This window comes from Myotis daubentonii, chromosome 9, assembly GCF_963259705.1.
Source record: "Myotis daubentonii chromosome 9, mMyoDau2.1, whole genome shotgun sequence".
Taxonomy (NCBI): Eukaryota; Metazoa; Chordata; class Mammalia; order Chiroptera; family Vespertilionidae; genus Myotis; species Myotis daubentonii.
In genome coordinates, this window is record NC_081848.1 from 39,367,184 (window position 1) to 39,383,201 (window position 16,018).

The 16,018-nt window shown below is 61.0% G+C and overlaps 2 protein-coding genes across 3 annotated transcripts in view; both read right to left on the minus strand.

The window, feature by feature from the left end:
- Positions 1 to 16,018, minus strand: part of CAPN5 (calpain 5) — a 52,465-nt gene that overhangs the window by 15,552 nt on the left and 20,895 nt on the right. The window contains exon 3 of one of the 2 annotated variants that reach the window (XM_059708373.1): positions 11,733 to 11,864. The exons of the other annotated variant lie outside the window; for it this stretch is intronic. Within the exon in view, the coding sequence (XP_059564356.1) occupies positions 11,733 to 11,864 (132 nt within the window). The remainder of the gene's footprint in view (positions 1 to 11,732; positions 11,865 to 16,018) is intronic. 2 annotated transcript variants of the gene reach the window in all.
- Positions 4,360 to 7,454, minus strand: OMP (olfactory marker protein). Its single transcript, XM_059708372.1, has one exon. The coding sequence runs from the start codon at positions 6,656 to 6,658 to the stop codon at positions 6,167 to 6,169; it is 492 nt and encodes a 163-aa protein (XP_059564355.1). The 5' UTR covers positions 6,659 to 7,454; the 3' UTR covers positions 4,360 to 6,166.

A 16,018-nucleotide genomic window follows, 5' to 3' on the forward strand; every position in this document is an offset into this window, starting at 1 on the left:
AGTCCAAAGCTGAGAACACTGGCGTGGCCACTACAGGCTGCTCAGCTCCTCCCGGCTCTGAAAGCCCTGGACTGCATGGGAATGGGGGAGGGGACACGAAGCGGGGAGACGGGGAGGGGGGCTGAGGAGGGAGGAAGAGGAGCCCTCACAGGGCACCGGGAGGGCCTGCTGGGGCAGCGGGAGGATCATTAGCCAAAGCCAGGGCTTGGCTTTGAGCCCTCTGCGGCTCAAGAAGCTCTAATAAGGCTCCAGGGCCTAGAGACCTGGAGTGGGAGATCCCTTGGGCCTCCTTCCCCCTTCTGCATCACAGCCATTGGACCAGGCAGGGGGTGGGCCCCAGGCCAGCTTTCCAGCCTCCCCCACGCCCCCCCGCTGTCTGCTGGGGTGCCAAGCCAGGGGGATAAGACTGTCGGAGAAGGAGCACTTCACAGGCACACAACCTCCACTCCCTTCCTAACAACATCAGACCAAGCCCGAAACCAAGGGAGAAACCAAAGCCCCTGGAGCCACATCAAAGGATTCGGGACCGACTTGAAGAGGCTCCAACGGCCGGCCAATCCGAGCAGCAACAAGGATAACAGCGTCGATGGATGAAAACATGTCAAATACATTCACCGCCATGAGCTCATGATGAAACACAAACTATTAGTCACTACTGGAGGATGGCGGGGAATCAGCTCATGCTTTTGAGCCTGGAACATCAAGGGAAAGAATGGGAGGTTTGTGCTGCCTTTTGCGCACAAACTGTCCCACGGGGGGACCAATAGCACACGAAGGGAGCTTTATATCTGGGGATGAATTCCGGCTAAGAAATGAGAAAGACATGGGAGTTTTAGACACCCACTATTTTGCAACCAGTGGATTTATGAAATCATGGCTTCTAGCATCACAGAACAGAGAGATGACCAGACACGACGCGCCTCCTGAGCGACCATCGCCTGTGAAGCAGTTGTGCCAAAGAGAATTTGAGTCTGAACCTGATCCAGCCATGAACACAAAGCCAGCAAATCCTGAGAGAGGAGCCCCTCCCCGCCTTAGCCTCCCCGCAGGGAGCATTCCACGACCCCGGTGGATGTCTGACGCCGCAGCTAGTACCAAACCCTATCTATTCTGTTTTTTCCTGTGCACTCAGACCTACGATAAAGCTAAAGTTATAAGTCAGGCAGAGTGAGATATTAATTTAGGAAAAGTTTATACTTAGTAGCTGTAAACTCTATTTTTCCTGTATCATTTTTTCCTATACATGCACACCTACGATAAAGCCCAACTTATACATTAGGCACCGTTGACAGACAAGCACTTTGATGCTGGGACAGTTGACCTGAAAACCGAGACGGCCGCTAAGCGACTAACAGACAGGCTGCTTACCCCGCGAGGATACACGGGACAAAGGGATGACTCACATCCAGGCGGGAGGGAGGGGACAGCACAAGAGCTCACCACGCTACTCAGAACAACGTTCAATTTAAAACTTGTGAACTGTTTATTTCTGGAATTTTCCTTTTAATATTTTCGGACCACGGTTGACCATGGGTAACTGAAACGGCAAAAAGCAGAACTGCAGCCAAGGGGGCCCTGCTGCTGCGGGAAACTGCACAGGACTGCGGCTCTTCAGCAAATAGTCGGCAAGGAAAACACTGAAAGGTGACGTGGGAGCAGCCAGGTGCAGTGGCAGACCTGGATCTCCTTCGAACAAACAAACTGTAACACACACGTTTAAGGCACAGATTGTACATCAGAAGATTTCCTGGATATTTGATGATATTAAAAAGTTAGTGTAAAATTTAGTTGTGCTATATTATTACTGTGAGGGTTCTTTGTTTTATTTGAAACAAGTCGTTATCATTCAGAAACGCCTCCAGAAATATAATGATACTAGAGGCCCGGTGCACAAATTCGTGCACGGGTGGGTCACTTGGCCTGGCTGGCGATTGGGGCCAATCGGGCCGATCAGGGCAGCCAGGGGTAGGGACCGAGGGAGGTTGGCTGGCTATGGGAACACACTGACCACCAGGAGGTAGCTCCTGTGTTGAGCATCTGGCCCCTGGTGGTCAGTGCATGTCATAGCTACTGGCCAGTCGTCTGGTCATAACGGTTGCTTAGGCTTTTATACATACAGATGTCTCCTGGGGGGAGGGGGGCAGAGGAAAAGAGATGGGCCGTGAGTTGACAATTGTTGAAATGAAGGGATGGGTACGGGCAGCTCATTAGGCTGCCTCCCTCTTCTTGGCTGTCTACGGTTGAAATGCCCATCACCAGGGGCACCGGCTCCCTGGCTGGGCATTCAAAGCCTGTGAGGGGCGGCTGTGCTGGCTCTCAACCTCACCCCTGCACACTGCCTCCCTGGGGCCCCACAGAACCCACACCCTGTGAGGCATTAGCCACCTCAGCTATGCATGTGTGGCTCCCTGCAGGCACCCGCCCTGCTCCCTGTCCCTCGGGGATAGCTGAGCCGCACCCTGCAGGGGCCTCCTGACCTCACACCCCCTTGGGCACCACCGGGCAGCTCCTCCTCCTTCCCTGCCCCCTGAGGGGAGCTCCTGGAGGGCAGGGGGTGTCTCACTCCTGCCAGGATCCCAGCACCCGGGCAGGGCCTGGCCCAGCTCCACGGCCGGCTGTGTCTTCCTGAGAGGGCAATCCCCAGGCTTCTGCGAGGCCCTGGCTGACGGTGACCGGGACACCCGGGGACAAGCACCAGCTGCACTGCCCGGCAGGGACCTGAGTCTGGACTGGACCACCTTTCTGGTGCCCGCACCTACCTGCCCTCCCTCCAGGACTGTTGTGGGGACCAAGGCGGATCATGGCCTGGGAGGTGCTGCATAGACTGTGGAGGGCTGTGCACGCATGAAGGGTCATCCCTGTTGGTGTAGGGAGTGTGTGGTGCACGCACACAATTCACAAACCTCGGGGGTGGGAGGGAGCCGGGGTGACCCAGTCAACCTCCCCCACAAAGGAGAAAAGCAAGCCTCCCGACAGCCCCCTGTGCAGATGGGAAAGGGAGGCCTGAGGGGTCAAGGCACTCAGTTGGCCTGACCAGGCAGCGAGGTAAAAGCTGTGTGGGATTTGGACCCCCCCCCCCCCACACACACACACCCAGGGGACCCCATGAACCAGCACTCACTGCAGAATCACTCAGAGACCTCTGGGCCCCATTAATGGGTGCACCACAGCGCCCCCTGGTCTCCCCGGTCCTTGGATGCTCCCAGGATTGTCCCAGTGGAGTCCAACCTCGACCCAAGTGGCTGGGCTCAAATCCTGCTGGGCAGGGCTGACCTGGACTCCCGCAGGTGTGTGCCCAGGCTCTGCGGAGGGCTCTGGGTGGACAACAGGCATGTGAGACCTGGTGGGGGGAGCCTTTCGAAGCAGGGGGTTGTTCGCAAGCAAAACCCCCAGTGTGGGCTCTGAAGCAGGGTCTGACCGTGGCCTCTGGGAAGGAACTAGCCTCGCCCGAGACCAGGCCTCTGGGAAGGAGCTAGCCTCGCCCGAGACCAGGCCTCTGGGAAGGAGCTAGCCTCGCCCGAGACCAGGCCTCTGGGAAGGAACTAGCCTCGCCCGAGACCAGGCCTTCAGGTAGGTGGAGGCATCGCCTCTGCTCATCCCAGGGGGCAGGTCGTGGAGCCAGAGGCCACAGACCGAGCCCGGTCCCCGCCCTCTGCTTCCTCCTTCAGGCCTCTGTCTTTGCCCCAAAACGGAGTGAGCTAGAGATGGCAAGGGCCAGAGCTCTGAGGAAGGCTCAGATGGGACACTGGGATGGGAAATATCCGTCTTATCTGGTCAGCGGGCAGGGCGGAAAGGACTTCACAGGAGCAGCTTGCCCCCTCCAGAGAGGCCGAGGCTGGGAGATGGCTGAGGACAGGCAGCAAATTGGTGAGGAGGTCGGGTGAAACCTGGGCCCAGGCCTAACCCCACCCCCTAGCTACGCCCCTGTCCCATCTGCACCACCCAGCCCGCCTGCCAGGTTGAGCACAGCCTGGTGCATCCCACCCATCCCCTGGGGCCCCACCTCCTGAACCAGACGGTGCCTCCTGGTGGCCTCAGCCCGGCTCTGCAGGCCCCACACAGAGGCTGGTCTGGGGCCACTGGAGAAAATGCCGTCAGGGGCACTGGTTCCCGGGCATCAGGGGCACTGGTTCCCGGGCGGGTGTCAGGAGACCTCGTTCTAAACTCCTTCCTGCTGCCTGACCATGGGCCAGTCACCTGACCACGCTGGGCCTCATCCCAGGAAGCAGCAGGAGGGGTGCTGGGAGTGTGGGAGAGGCCTGGGGAGGGGTGCTCTGGGCTGTGAGGGGACGGGGCTAAGGCAGAGCTCCTGAGGGGAGGGTGGCTCACGGCGAGAGACTGCACACCACAGAGGCAGGGGCTCACTGGCTTTATTGGGGTCATGCACAGGGCAGGGTGGGGGTACAGGTGGTTAGTCTGCCAAAGAGGGTCCCCAGAGCTGCAGGGAGAGGGCAAGCAAAGAGGCAGGGGGCAGGGCCAGCCCCAGGGGCCTGGCCTCCCCCAATAGTCAGTGGGGAAGCAAAGCAGGCAATGCCAGGACTTTAAGCACATCCCGGACAGGCCAGAGCCGCGTTACAAAGGACCGTACCCCACACCACAGCCAGTCTCCCACCTGAGGAATCCAGACTTCCACCCACACCTCCAAAGTGGGGGCCCGCCTGCCAGCAGCCGTGGACAGTGGGGAGGGCTCTGACCGCCACCTCTCAGTGCATCTGTTCCCAGGACCTCAACCCCCTGAGGGCTCTGCATTGTGAGGGAAATGTCAAGGCACGTCCCTGACAGGGCACGTCCCTGACAAAAGCCGGGGCTGGCCTGTGGCAGGGTGTTGGGGGCACTTCCTGAGGTGCCCTCAGTTGATGCCAGGCGGGCCAGGCCCCTCCTTCAAAGGGGGTTCGCTGGGCCTGTGCAGGGGCGTGAGGCTTGGGGAGCACTGAGTCTGCTGATAACATGTCTCGTGTTCCCTGTTCGGTGGGTGGACTGTGCCCAGTGACCCGAGGCCGGTGTCCTCCCATCACAGTGCGCGGCCCCCTGCAGCCTGCTTCCACCATCGGCCATCACAACTGCTCTGGCAGGCCGCCCCCACCCCTCAGCTCCACCACAGATGCCAGAGATGGCACACAGGCGGCACACTCACCTCCTCTGGCCCGTGAGCTGGGAAGCTGACGTCCCAACAGGGACATCCAAGGCCCTAGAACCTACCGTCCCAGCTCCAGGGCTCTGGACCCCTCCACCCAGCTCCCCAGGCAGAGGGAACCCCTATACTACACTTTCCCCTTCACAGTATGAACCTCAGAGCCTCCCAGCTCAGGAAGCCCCGCTCCCTAAGGTCATGCTGACCAAGCCCCTGCTACGGGCCAGGCGTGAGCCAGCTGGGCAATCCTATCATAGATCATCTCAGGTCAGGTGGCCACAGGGCAGGCATAGACTCTAGAATATATCCATGTGAAGGCAGCGTGCTCTCTCTCAGCGTAGATGCACATGTATAGATAGGTCATCTCTGCATGACTTTTATGCTCCCCTTCGCGCTCCCTCCTGCAGTCATTCTCAGAAGAGCAAGAAGGTTGGTCCGAATAGCCTCCAGCGTGCCAGCCAGTCCTCACTGCCCAAACGTCCCGAGGGCCCCCGAGGCGCTCACACCAGGCCCAGGCCAGGGGCAGCACCTTCCTGGATGTGGCCGGACGGGCAGCAAATGCCTGTTTGCTGGATTCCCGAGGAGCCGCTCTGCTGTCTCCGTCTCCGTCTCCGTCTCCCCGCCTGCAGAGGAAGCCGATGGCTGGTTCTTCGGATCCCTGTCTGTGTCTGTGTCTGTCTCCCTCGGTCTCCCTCGGTCTCCCTCGGTCTCTCTCCCGACAGTGAGGCACAGAGAAGGCAGGTGCCCACGGACACTCACTCCATCCTCCCGCACTAGCCCCGGCCTGGCCTCCGGGTCTACAGCACAAGCAGCGGCAGCCAGTTCAGCTTCTAGACTACAGAGCCTTCGCATCTTCCTCCCTGAGCAGGAGCGCCCGCACCAGGAGAGGAGAGGAGGGAGGACACAGGCCTGGGGGTCCTGGCCACGCTGAGCACAGGACAGCAACTAGAAACAGGTCCCCAAATACACACCTGGGGGCGGGAGCAGGGGGCAGGGCAGATGGGCGAGAGCAGGGGGCGGCAGTGGGCAGCTGCCTCAGAGCTGGTTAAAGACCACGGAGGCCTTGAGGTTGGCGGGCTCCACGCCCTCGCCGAAGGTGATGAGGAAGTACATGGCCTTGCGGATCTTGGCCAGCTCCGACAGGCGCTCCCCGAATTCCAGGGCGTCGGCCTCGTTCCAATCCATGGCGTCCGAGCCTTCCATGCGCCAGAAGATGGCCGCGGGTTCCAGCAGCTGGCGCGTCATGAGGTTGGTGAGGTCGGGCGTCCAGTTCTGGGAGGTGCCCGTGATGGTGACCTTGCCCGGCTTGTCCAGCAGGACGTCCCAGCGCTCAAACTGCAGCTTCTGCTGCTGGAGGAAGTCCAGGCGGTACACGAACTCCGCCGGCCGCAGCAGCTTCTCCCCGTCCTGGCGCTTCTCCCCGCGCTGCTTCAGGCTCTCCACGCGCAGCCGCATCTGCTTGGTCAGGGCCTCATCCAGGACCAGCGGCATGCTGATCTGCGGCTGCTTCGGCCCGTCCTCGGCCATGGCCCAGGTGCTGCTGCTGCCTCTGCTGCGGTCCAGGAGCCGAATGGGCTGGGGCCTCCCTGCCCAGGCAAGAGGCCACCAAGGAGGGGCCCCGCCCGCCCTTCCTCCCTCCCCTCCTCCTCTCCCCTCTCGGCCACTGGGCCCTCCCAGCTCCACCCAGTCCTCAAAATGGGGGGTGTATGAGGGCGGGAGTCCCCAAATGCCACCTCTCCACTCCTCGAAGAAGCGGTAATGGAGCACTGCAGGCAGGCGGGAGGGTGACAGGCTCCTCGGGGACCAGATGGCTGATGTCAACTGCTGTGGCAACCACCCTGACTACCACGGATGGGCTGGGAGCGGCTTGTTTGTGAAGAAGGGAGCACTGAAACCGGGCAGTAAGGGGGGGGGGGGGAGAGCAGGTGCTCACTGGAGGCATGCAAGACAAGCATGGAGACCCCCGGCAGGAGGGTGGGGGCAACAGCACCAGAGGGCCTGCTGATTTGAGATCTGAAGTCACCCAAGCCAAACCTAGGAGCCATCCTGGACTCAGCATAGCCCTCACCCTCCACACCCAATCACCAAGGCCTCTCCATTCTGCCTCCCAGATGGCCCGAGAGCCCTCCCCGACCATACCCTCTGCTGGGGCCCCGGCCCAGCACCGTCTCTCACCGAGACCTGTGCCCTCAGACTTTACTGAGCATCAGGACACTGTAGGACATGAGACCGAGTTTCTGATTGAACAGATCTCTGCTGGGTCCTGGGCGTTGGCACGTCTCCCGGCTGCTGACTCTGGTCGGGGCCTGTGCTCGGAGAACCACTGACCCATGCTCGGCAAACCGCGGCTCGCAAGCCACATGCGGCTCTTTGGCCCCTTCAGTGTGGCTCTTCCACAAAATACCACGTGCGATTGAAACTTCGTGGCCCATGCACAGAAGTCGGTATTTTGTGGAAGAGCCACAATGAAGGGGCCAAAGAGCCGCATCCTGTGCTCGGGCTCTGCCTCAGCCCTGCTCAGGCACATGCCCAGGTTTCCCTCCTACTAGAATCTCACTTCTTGGTCCACCTGTATCCATCCTCCGTTTCCCCAGGAAGCCTGAGGCAGCGGAAGAATCTGACCAACATCCATACCCCCTGCGCCTGAGGTGGAGCCAGGGCCTTAGCCAGGACATGTGGCAGATGGAAGGACTGGAGTAAGTGCGTGTAGCTGGGGGTGGGCGCGGCGAGCTGCTGCCATGACACAGGAGTCAGGACAGAGACCCGGGCCCAGGTGGCACACCTGGAGACACTCCGAAGGGCCCAGGGGAGCACGAGCACAGCCCCTTGCTGGACGGAGGCCAGGTCAGTCCGTGGGATCGCCGGCCTCCTGAACAGCAGAGGACAGCGCCCCTGGCCCTGCCAGCCCTGGGGGCTGTTCTGGGAGCTGCTGGCAGCAATTCCCCAGGAGTATCCGAGAGAACCACCGAGGGGAGACTGAGTCGGCCGACCCTCACAGGGGAGTAGAGAAGGAACAACGTGGCTGAGGAGTTACTGGGGGAGGGGCTGCTCTTTCCTCGTTTCTCTCCTTCCCAGCACTAAACCTGGCTTTTCAGTTGGACATTTGCTTAGCTTTTGTCTCTCTCTCCACTGGACCATAAGCCCCGAGGGGGCAGGGGACATGTCTGTCTTGTCCATCACTCTAGGCCAGCACCTAGACCAGGGCCCTCGGAAAGTGCTGGTTGAATGGATGGACAAACGGATGGATGGATGGATGGATGGATGGATGGATGGATGGATGGTGAGGGAACAGTTGACATGACGGACCACAGGGCCCCAAACCAAGGACAACAAAAAGGAGATGGACAGATGGGAAGAGAGTACGTGGTCAAAAGTGCGGTTTAGGGTGGAGGAGTGAGGGGGGTGCCTGGAGAGGGAGGCCAGAGAGATGGGTCCTTCCGCTGAAGACCTGCAGGGAGAACAGGTCCAGGCACAGGCTGTGGCCGCCATGGCAACGGGAGATCAAGGGCGCTGATGGCGAAGGCTGATGGACAGGTTATCAAGAACTGAGGCTGGGGTGGCGAGGGTGGGGTGTCAGCACAGGGGCACACAGCAGGACTGTGGATGGATGGGGTGGGGAAGGCTGGGAAATCAGAGGTACCACGGCCTTGGTGCCTGGGCGGGAGGCCACGGTAGCTGGTTGGCAGGGATGGCAGTAAGGTGGGCTGGGCTGGGGGGAGAGCAAACGGCATGAGCCTGTAGGGGTTTCCATGGGGAGGGTCTGGTCTGGAGGCAGCACTGAGGGCAAAGAATGCCCACCCCTCTGAACCTGCAGGGCATGGGGGCAGGTGTTCAGCTTCTACTGATGGGAACTGCTCATCCAACAGGGGCAGGGGTGGGATGGAAAACATTTAAATGGAACCAAAGACAGCCCGGTCCTGCACCCCTCTCAGACATCAGGCACTCCACTGGGACTGCCCTCACTGCGGCTTCCTATGGCCGGGGCACAGCTGCCTCCTGGGCCCGGGCACCCCATGGCTCAGAGCAGGGACTAGGCCTGCCCTCATGCCCGGGGCTTCGCCAGCCTCTCGGGGAGGTGATGGTACATGCTGCACCCCACTGTCACATCCTGCTTGTGGTCCCCCAGAGTCCATGCCTTGGCCCCAAGGAATGTACAGTCAAGGGTGGGAGGATATAATGCCCCCACAAGGGATCCCATAGTGGGGGAGGCTCACCGCCAAGAGTTGTCCCGCAGACAGAGAAATAGGTGAGAGCCCAGAGGAGGGACAGGGAGGGGGTTTAACGCATGCGAATTGCCCCTTATGCCATGGGCTTGACCTACCCCCACCGCCCCCCCCCCACACACACACACAGGCGCCTTTAATTACCCCACAACCCTGAAGACTGGAAAGGTCAGGTTTTCACTGAGGCCAAGAGAAGGAATGCAACCTGCCCAAGGTCACATGACTAGCAAGGAACCCAGTCGGAACGAAACCCAGGCCTGGCTGGCTTCCATCATTGTGCCTCAGGCTTCATCGAGAACTGAGGTAACGGACCAGCATCCTGGAGAAAGGGCATGTGCGTCAAGGGTGTGGCAAGCCCGCATCAGAGGCTCAGCATCCCAGAGCAAGGTGGGTGGGGGAAGCATGGGTGCAGGTCAGGCTGAGCGGCCGCCCCCACCCATTCCGTAGAGAAAACAGAGTGGGGCAGGGGAGGCTCTGCAGGGCAACAGGCCCAGGGGTGAGGGGTGACAACAAACAGGGCCCTGTCAGCAGGGACAGGAGGGAGGGAAGGCACAGTAATGAGCTCCCCAGGGCCTCACCTCTCCTCCCCAGACCCAGGCTGGCCCCACGGCACCAGGAGGCAGAGAGCAATTAGTCCCGAACACCCCACCAGCCACAGCCCTGGGACACGAGGTCCTGGACATCAGCCTCCGGCCCTCGGAGCCTCCAGCCAGGCCAGGTGCCCCAACCTCTGCAGGAGGAACCTCTGGCCAGAGGCAAACACAGGTCTGCACGGTCACACAACATCAAGGACAGGCCGCCCTGCAGGTGCTGGGCCCCTTCCCCACTCCTGAGATGAGCAGCTGCACCAGAGCCCGGGGCAGGAGCCAGGAGCAAGCTGAGGCTCCTCCCTGCAGATGACCACAGCCCACTCCCCGGGGGGGGGACACGGCAGGTCAGGCACCGTCCCCACGGAAGGCCCCAGGATGCTTACAGCAGCAGGACGACTGTGGGGCTGCAGGCCAGTGGCTGGGCCCAACGACGACAGGGCAGGGTGGGAAGTGTGAGGCCAGCACTATCGGAATCCGTGGGCCACCTCCACCCCCAGACCAGTCCTGACCGAGCGAGGGTGGGGCTCAGAGGCAGGGGGGCCTTGTTCTGGGATCAGAAAAGGTGGTTGGAGCCCTGAGGACAGTGCCACCCCGAGAACAGTTCAGGGCCCAACCCCCTCTAGGCCTTGAGGCCCAGAAGTGCAACGATCCCACATGTGGCTCTCTGACACCCCAAGAGTACCCATGTCTGTGGGCTGAACCAGTGGCCTTGGCAAGGACCCTACAGCCCGAAGCCACCTTATCCCCACAGGACCACCAGGGGCTGGGCTCCGGGGATGCCCGCCTGGGGTGGCTGTGAGAAGTCACACGCCATTCAGAAGATACGACAGCAGGGCCCCACCAGTCCCAGCCTCAGTCCCAGCCTCAGGCACAGCTCCCTCTGATGGCTGAGGGGCATCGCAGGGGATGAGAACAAACTCACTCTGCTCCTGATTGGATGGGTAACAATTCCCAGATCACCTACGGATAGTAACTGTTCTAACGCGGGTAAGGCAGCCACCGTTCACAGAGCACTGCACAAGGCCTCCAAGTACACTGTCTCCTCTCACCCTCCCGACTCCCCGACAGGGAGCTGCCTGGTAGCCTGACTTTCCGATGAGGGCATTTATAAAGCCAAATGGTGAGCCTGAGGCTTGCACCTGAGCTTGTAAGACTGAGATGCCCAGTGCTCTTTCTGAGGCCCTGCTGCTCGCCCCTACAGGAAGAGCGGAAAGGGCAGGGATGAGAGAGAGGCAGTGACTTGTATTTGCTGGCATGGGAACCCAGGACGCAATCCCTGTTGATCATTTTTTGGAGAGCACAGGCCCCGCCTCTACTCCAGCTTCCAGGCCTCCCCCGAGAGGAGGCGGAGAAGGGCTGCACCGCCGACTGCTGCCGCCAGAGGGCGAAGTGTAAGGACCAGCGCGCATGCTTTCCAACCTAAACCCTCTGCCGCTGGTCCGGAACACCAGCATCTTGGAACCATGCTCATTTCTCAAGGACACGTTCTGCCAAGTGGCCCAGGGACACTGCGGGCCCACAGTGGGGAGGAAACACACCAGAATGCCCGTGGGAGCAGATTCCCAGCAGCTGCCCAGGGCCCTTAGGCTGGCAGGTGAGGGGAAGGTGGTCTAACACTCAGCCGACGCTGGAGAGCCCGGCGTCACCTCCCACCCGCCCGGGAACAAACCCCATGAAGTCTCACCTGCATGTTCTGGCTGCACCCCCCCCCCCCCACTGCTGATCAGTGAGGGCCCAGGCTGAGCTCCCTTTCCCCAGCCCCCCCCGCCCCCCCCCCCCCAGGCTCACCTTCTGCCACAGCGACTCTCGGGAGGCGAGCGATGAGCAGGCTGCCACAAACCAGCAGTTGCCCACCTGGCCCTGGTGCAGGTCGTGGGAGCTGATGCCGTCCACAAAGAGGCGGGGGTCCTCGCAGATGTCCTGGGGGGAAGCCGAGAGGAGGCCTCAGTGTGAGTGTAAGATTCGCCGTCTGTCTCCCCCTGCAGGCTGGGCCCCCTGCATGGCCAGTGGATTTCCCCAAACCAGCTCCCCCCAGTGCTCCCTGGAAGGCCCTCCCCCTCCCCCTGGTTGGAGAACTCTGTTCGCTGCCAAAGGCTCCACAGTGAATGAACACTGTGGAAGGACTTCGGGGGGCTGGACCCGGGGCCACCACCTTCCTCCTGCCCTGAGTCTTCCTGACCAGCACCGCAGCCTTCACAGGCCCACAGTCATGAAGCCCCCCCGGGGGGGGGCACGGGGGAACACACTAAACATACATGTGATGAGTGCAGAGGGCGGGAGAAGCGGGGAGCGACATGGCGCACCATGCCCCTGTGGGCATACCCTCAGGCTGTTTATCTGACCCTCACTCTGCCTCAGAAGTATGACATTGTCATTCCATTTTATAGATGAGGAACGAAGGCTCAGAGAGGGGCAGTGACTTGTCAGGGGCACACAGCAAGCAAAGGCCAAACAGAGCTGAGCAGACACCCACAGAGCTCCCAGAGTGCCCACCTCAGGCCCACCCCCCTCCCCCATCAGCATCCTCACCCCCACAGGGCTTAAAGGGGGTGCATGCTCCCCAAGGAGGGCTGGCTACAGTGGGGCGGGGGGAGGGGTAAACACTAAGACATACCTCCCCGGCGCCAGGCATCCTGCTGGTGCTATAATCAGTCCTCCCCATGATCCTTAGAGGTGGGGATTGTGCTCATTTTACAGATGAGCAAACTGAGGCCCAGAGAAGTGGAACAATGCCCACCACACAGCATGGGCCTGCCTCCACTTCAGCGGGTGAACGCTGGAGCTAGTTCAACCACAACTGAGCTCCTGAGGTCCTACCGAAAGCAGCCAGCAGAGGGTTCCAGAGTCAGGAAGTCAGAATTCAAGTTCTTGCTCCCCACTTATTTACCATTGGCTGTGCAACTTTGGGCCAGTGGCTCAACCTCTCTGAGCCCCTGTTTCCTGCCCTGTGCAAAGGAGGTAGGGAAAATGGGGCAAAGGGCTATCCCTTCCCACTAAGGTGTTGGGGAGCCCTGTAGCCACCTCTGCCTGGGAAGAGCGGTGCTTTGCGGGCCAGATCGAGGGCCATCACTCCTCTGAGGATATGAGCGGCTCCAGATAAGACCTCAGAGTGACCAGTTTAGGGACCAGCCACAGGCGGCTTTCCCAGAGACAGACTGCAGGAATGCTGCCCCAGGTCGTAGGAACCAGTGAGGCAGCCATCAGAAGTCTCACCTCCCTTCCTGCTGCCTCCTTACCTCCCAGGCCGCGCTTTGAGCCCTGCTCCCTGGGGTCCAGAAGGACCAGCAGGACAGGGGCTGGGGGGGCTTCCTATCTGGATGACCGCAGCCACAGCCCACCCGGGGAGAGACAACTGCAGCCTGGCGTCTCCAGGGCCAGCAGCAGAGGTGACTTCCCAGGCGCTCCTCCCCGTCAGATCCTCCCAGCCAGTGCCCTGGACAGAGACACGACTGCCCATTCCACAGAGGAGGACACTGAGGCCCAGGAGACGATGATGCTCAAGTCACGAGCCAAGTAAGTGGACCAATGGGACAGAACCTCCCACCCAGCACTCTCCTCCCCACAGAGCAACAAAGCCTGGCCCTGCCACCCCAGAACAGGGCTCTGGATCCAGACTTTTCTGGAGGGAGAAGGGGGGAGAGAGAGACAGACAGACAGACAGACTGAGCTCAGGAGTCAGGAGGCCTGGGTTCCAGGCCCAGCATTGCCCTGACTCGCTGTAGCAGAAAATGGGTCTGGTGCAAATCCACAAGCCTGGGAGGGAGCAGAGAGGAGGCGGAGGTCTGGGAGTGCTCCCACTGCTGGGAGAGTTGGGGTTCTGCTGGGAGAGTTCGGGTTCGCCAGCTCTAACCTAGAGAAACCACTTGAAGGCGGCAGCACCTGGGTCCCAGAGGCCATCTCGGGCACCCTGAATGGAACAATCACAGGAAGTGCTCACAGTGACTGGGAACCTGCTCAAAACAACCCAGCCAGAGGGGTACTGTTAGCACCCCCACTTCACAGATGAGGAAACCAAGGCACAGAGAAGTTAAGTCACTTGCTCAGAGCCACACAGGAAGAGGTGAACTGAGATTCCAACTCAGGCAGTCAGCTCCAGAGCCTGCAGGCGGGCTAGGGTTTATTAGTGACAGCACCACCCTCCCTTCACTGGTCCCCGCACACGCCCGGCGCCTCGCTTAGGGCGTCTCACTATGTGACAGTGAAACCAAGGGGTCAGGGCAGCCCAGACCCTCCCCCTCGCCACCACAGCGCCGGGCTTCCCAAGGCCCGTGTTTGTCCGTCCACCTGTCCTGGGCCATCAGCTGGGCACAGACAGAGCTGGACAGAGAGGCTCCCAGCCCACAGGCAGGGCTTTGATGAGGAGAAATCCGACTAACACCCTCCACGTGAGCACAGCTGTGACAGCCGAACAGAGAGCTCAGAGGAGGCTGCCTGGAGGTGGCAACCCCCGCAGAGCAGGCACGGAAAGCAATGGTGGGCAGGGAGGCTCCAGAGGGGAATGAGGGTTCCAAAGCCCCCCAAACACAATTGTGCCACAGCCTCCAGACAGCCCCCACCTTTGCCACCATCCTCCCCCAGGCTCCCGGCCACCTGTGCTCCCTTCCCTCGCTGGGGCTCAGCAGTAGCCCTGGAGGGAAGGCGTGCAGGACTGGACCGGACAGGCCCCTGTGCGAGCCCTGGGCTAGCCGGGCTCTGTCTGGGGCACCGCCTGCTGCACCTGCGGTTCCCTCTCAGCCCCTCCCAGGACGTCAGACCAGTTCCACCAACACAGGTCACTGCCCATAACCACCTCCCTCAGCGGCGCAGCAGGAACTTCCGGTTTCCAGGCCCGGTGTGCCCACAGGAATGCAGCAGGCAGCGGGCCCAGGGCACCTCCACCTCCCCTCCCGTCCCCTCCACATGCATTCACCTCCCTTCCCCTCCACATGCATTCACCTCCCTTCCCCTCCACATGCATTCACCTCCCTTCCCCTCCACATGCATTCACCTCCCTTCCCCTCCACATGCATTCACCTCCCTTCCCCTCCACATGCATTCACCTCCCCAGTCACCTCCCCCTAGGAACACAGCAGGAATCAACCCAAGTGTGCAAACGGCTGAGGAAGGAAGCGGGACCTCTGCCTGGGGCAGGAAACCAGGGCAGTGTTCTCGGGGGTTATAGCTTGTCCCTCCCACCCCCCCATCCTTGCAACAGACTTGCCTCCCCACCCCATGCCCACAGCAATCCCATGCCCCTGTGCCATGAAGGGGATCGTTCCTGGGCAGGGCAGAGGCCCAGGTGGCTGGCCTTGGTGCAAACCGCCTACTTCATGGCATAAAGGGACTACTGTTCAGCACGGCGAGGGAGTGGGGTTCTCCAGGTGCTGGTACAATGGGCAGGAGCCCGGGCAGGGGGCTGGGCACCAGCAGGCCACCTTGGGAGAATTCTGGGAGGTTCCAAAACGAATAGCTGCTTGTAGAACCCCTACCAGTGCCCTTCTTGGTCCCACCCAGGTGCCTGCAGGCTTCCCTGCAGAGATGGGGGGGCAGAATGTTGGCTAGAGAGTGGGGGGCACTCTGCCTCCTCAGGGATGAGAAGGGGTCTCTACTAAAGGCTCTGGGCCCGAGAGAAAGAAACATACACCCCTTTACATGGGGATTCCCCCTGAGTCACAAGCTGACGGCCCCTTCTCCTCTCCTCTCCCCAGCCCGTCCCCTGGGGGCGGCCAGCAGGTGTTCACTGAACTGGAAGGAACAAAGAAACGATGAAGCTGGGAGGAGGAGGAGGAGGAGGAGGAGGAGGAGGAGGAGGAGGAGGAGGAGGAGGAGGATGTGAGCCCAAGGCAGGTGCCCTGGGTGGGGACACCCTGGATGGGGACTGAAGGACCAGGCCCCACCTGTAGAGCCCATTAGAGATGGGCCTTTTCGGGCAGGGCCAGCCCTGGTCCCCATCACAGGGCTGGCAGGTGGGGGAGAGGGGAGCCAGTTTGTCATCTGCCGCCGCCCCCCCGCCCCGTGTCAGACCCCACAGATGCTGCAAGTCATGTCAACCCCCAGAAATCACCATCAATGAGAATTACTCTCCCCGTTTACAG

Excerpts from the sequence above, each read along its gene's own strand:
- OMP (XM_059708372.1), bottom strand. The coding sequence starts at position 6,658 with ATGGCCGAGGACGGGCCGAAGCAGCCGCAGATCAGCATGCCGCTGGTC.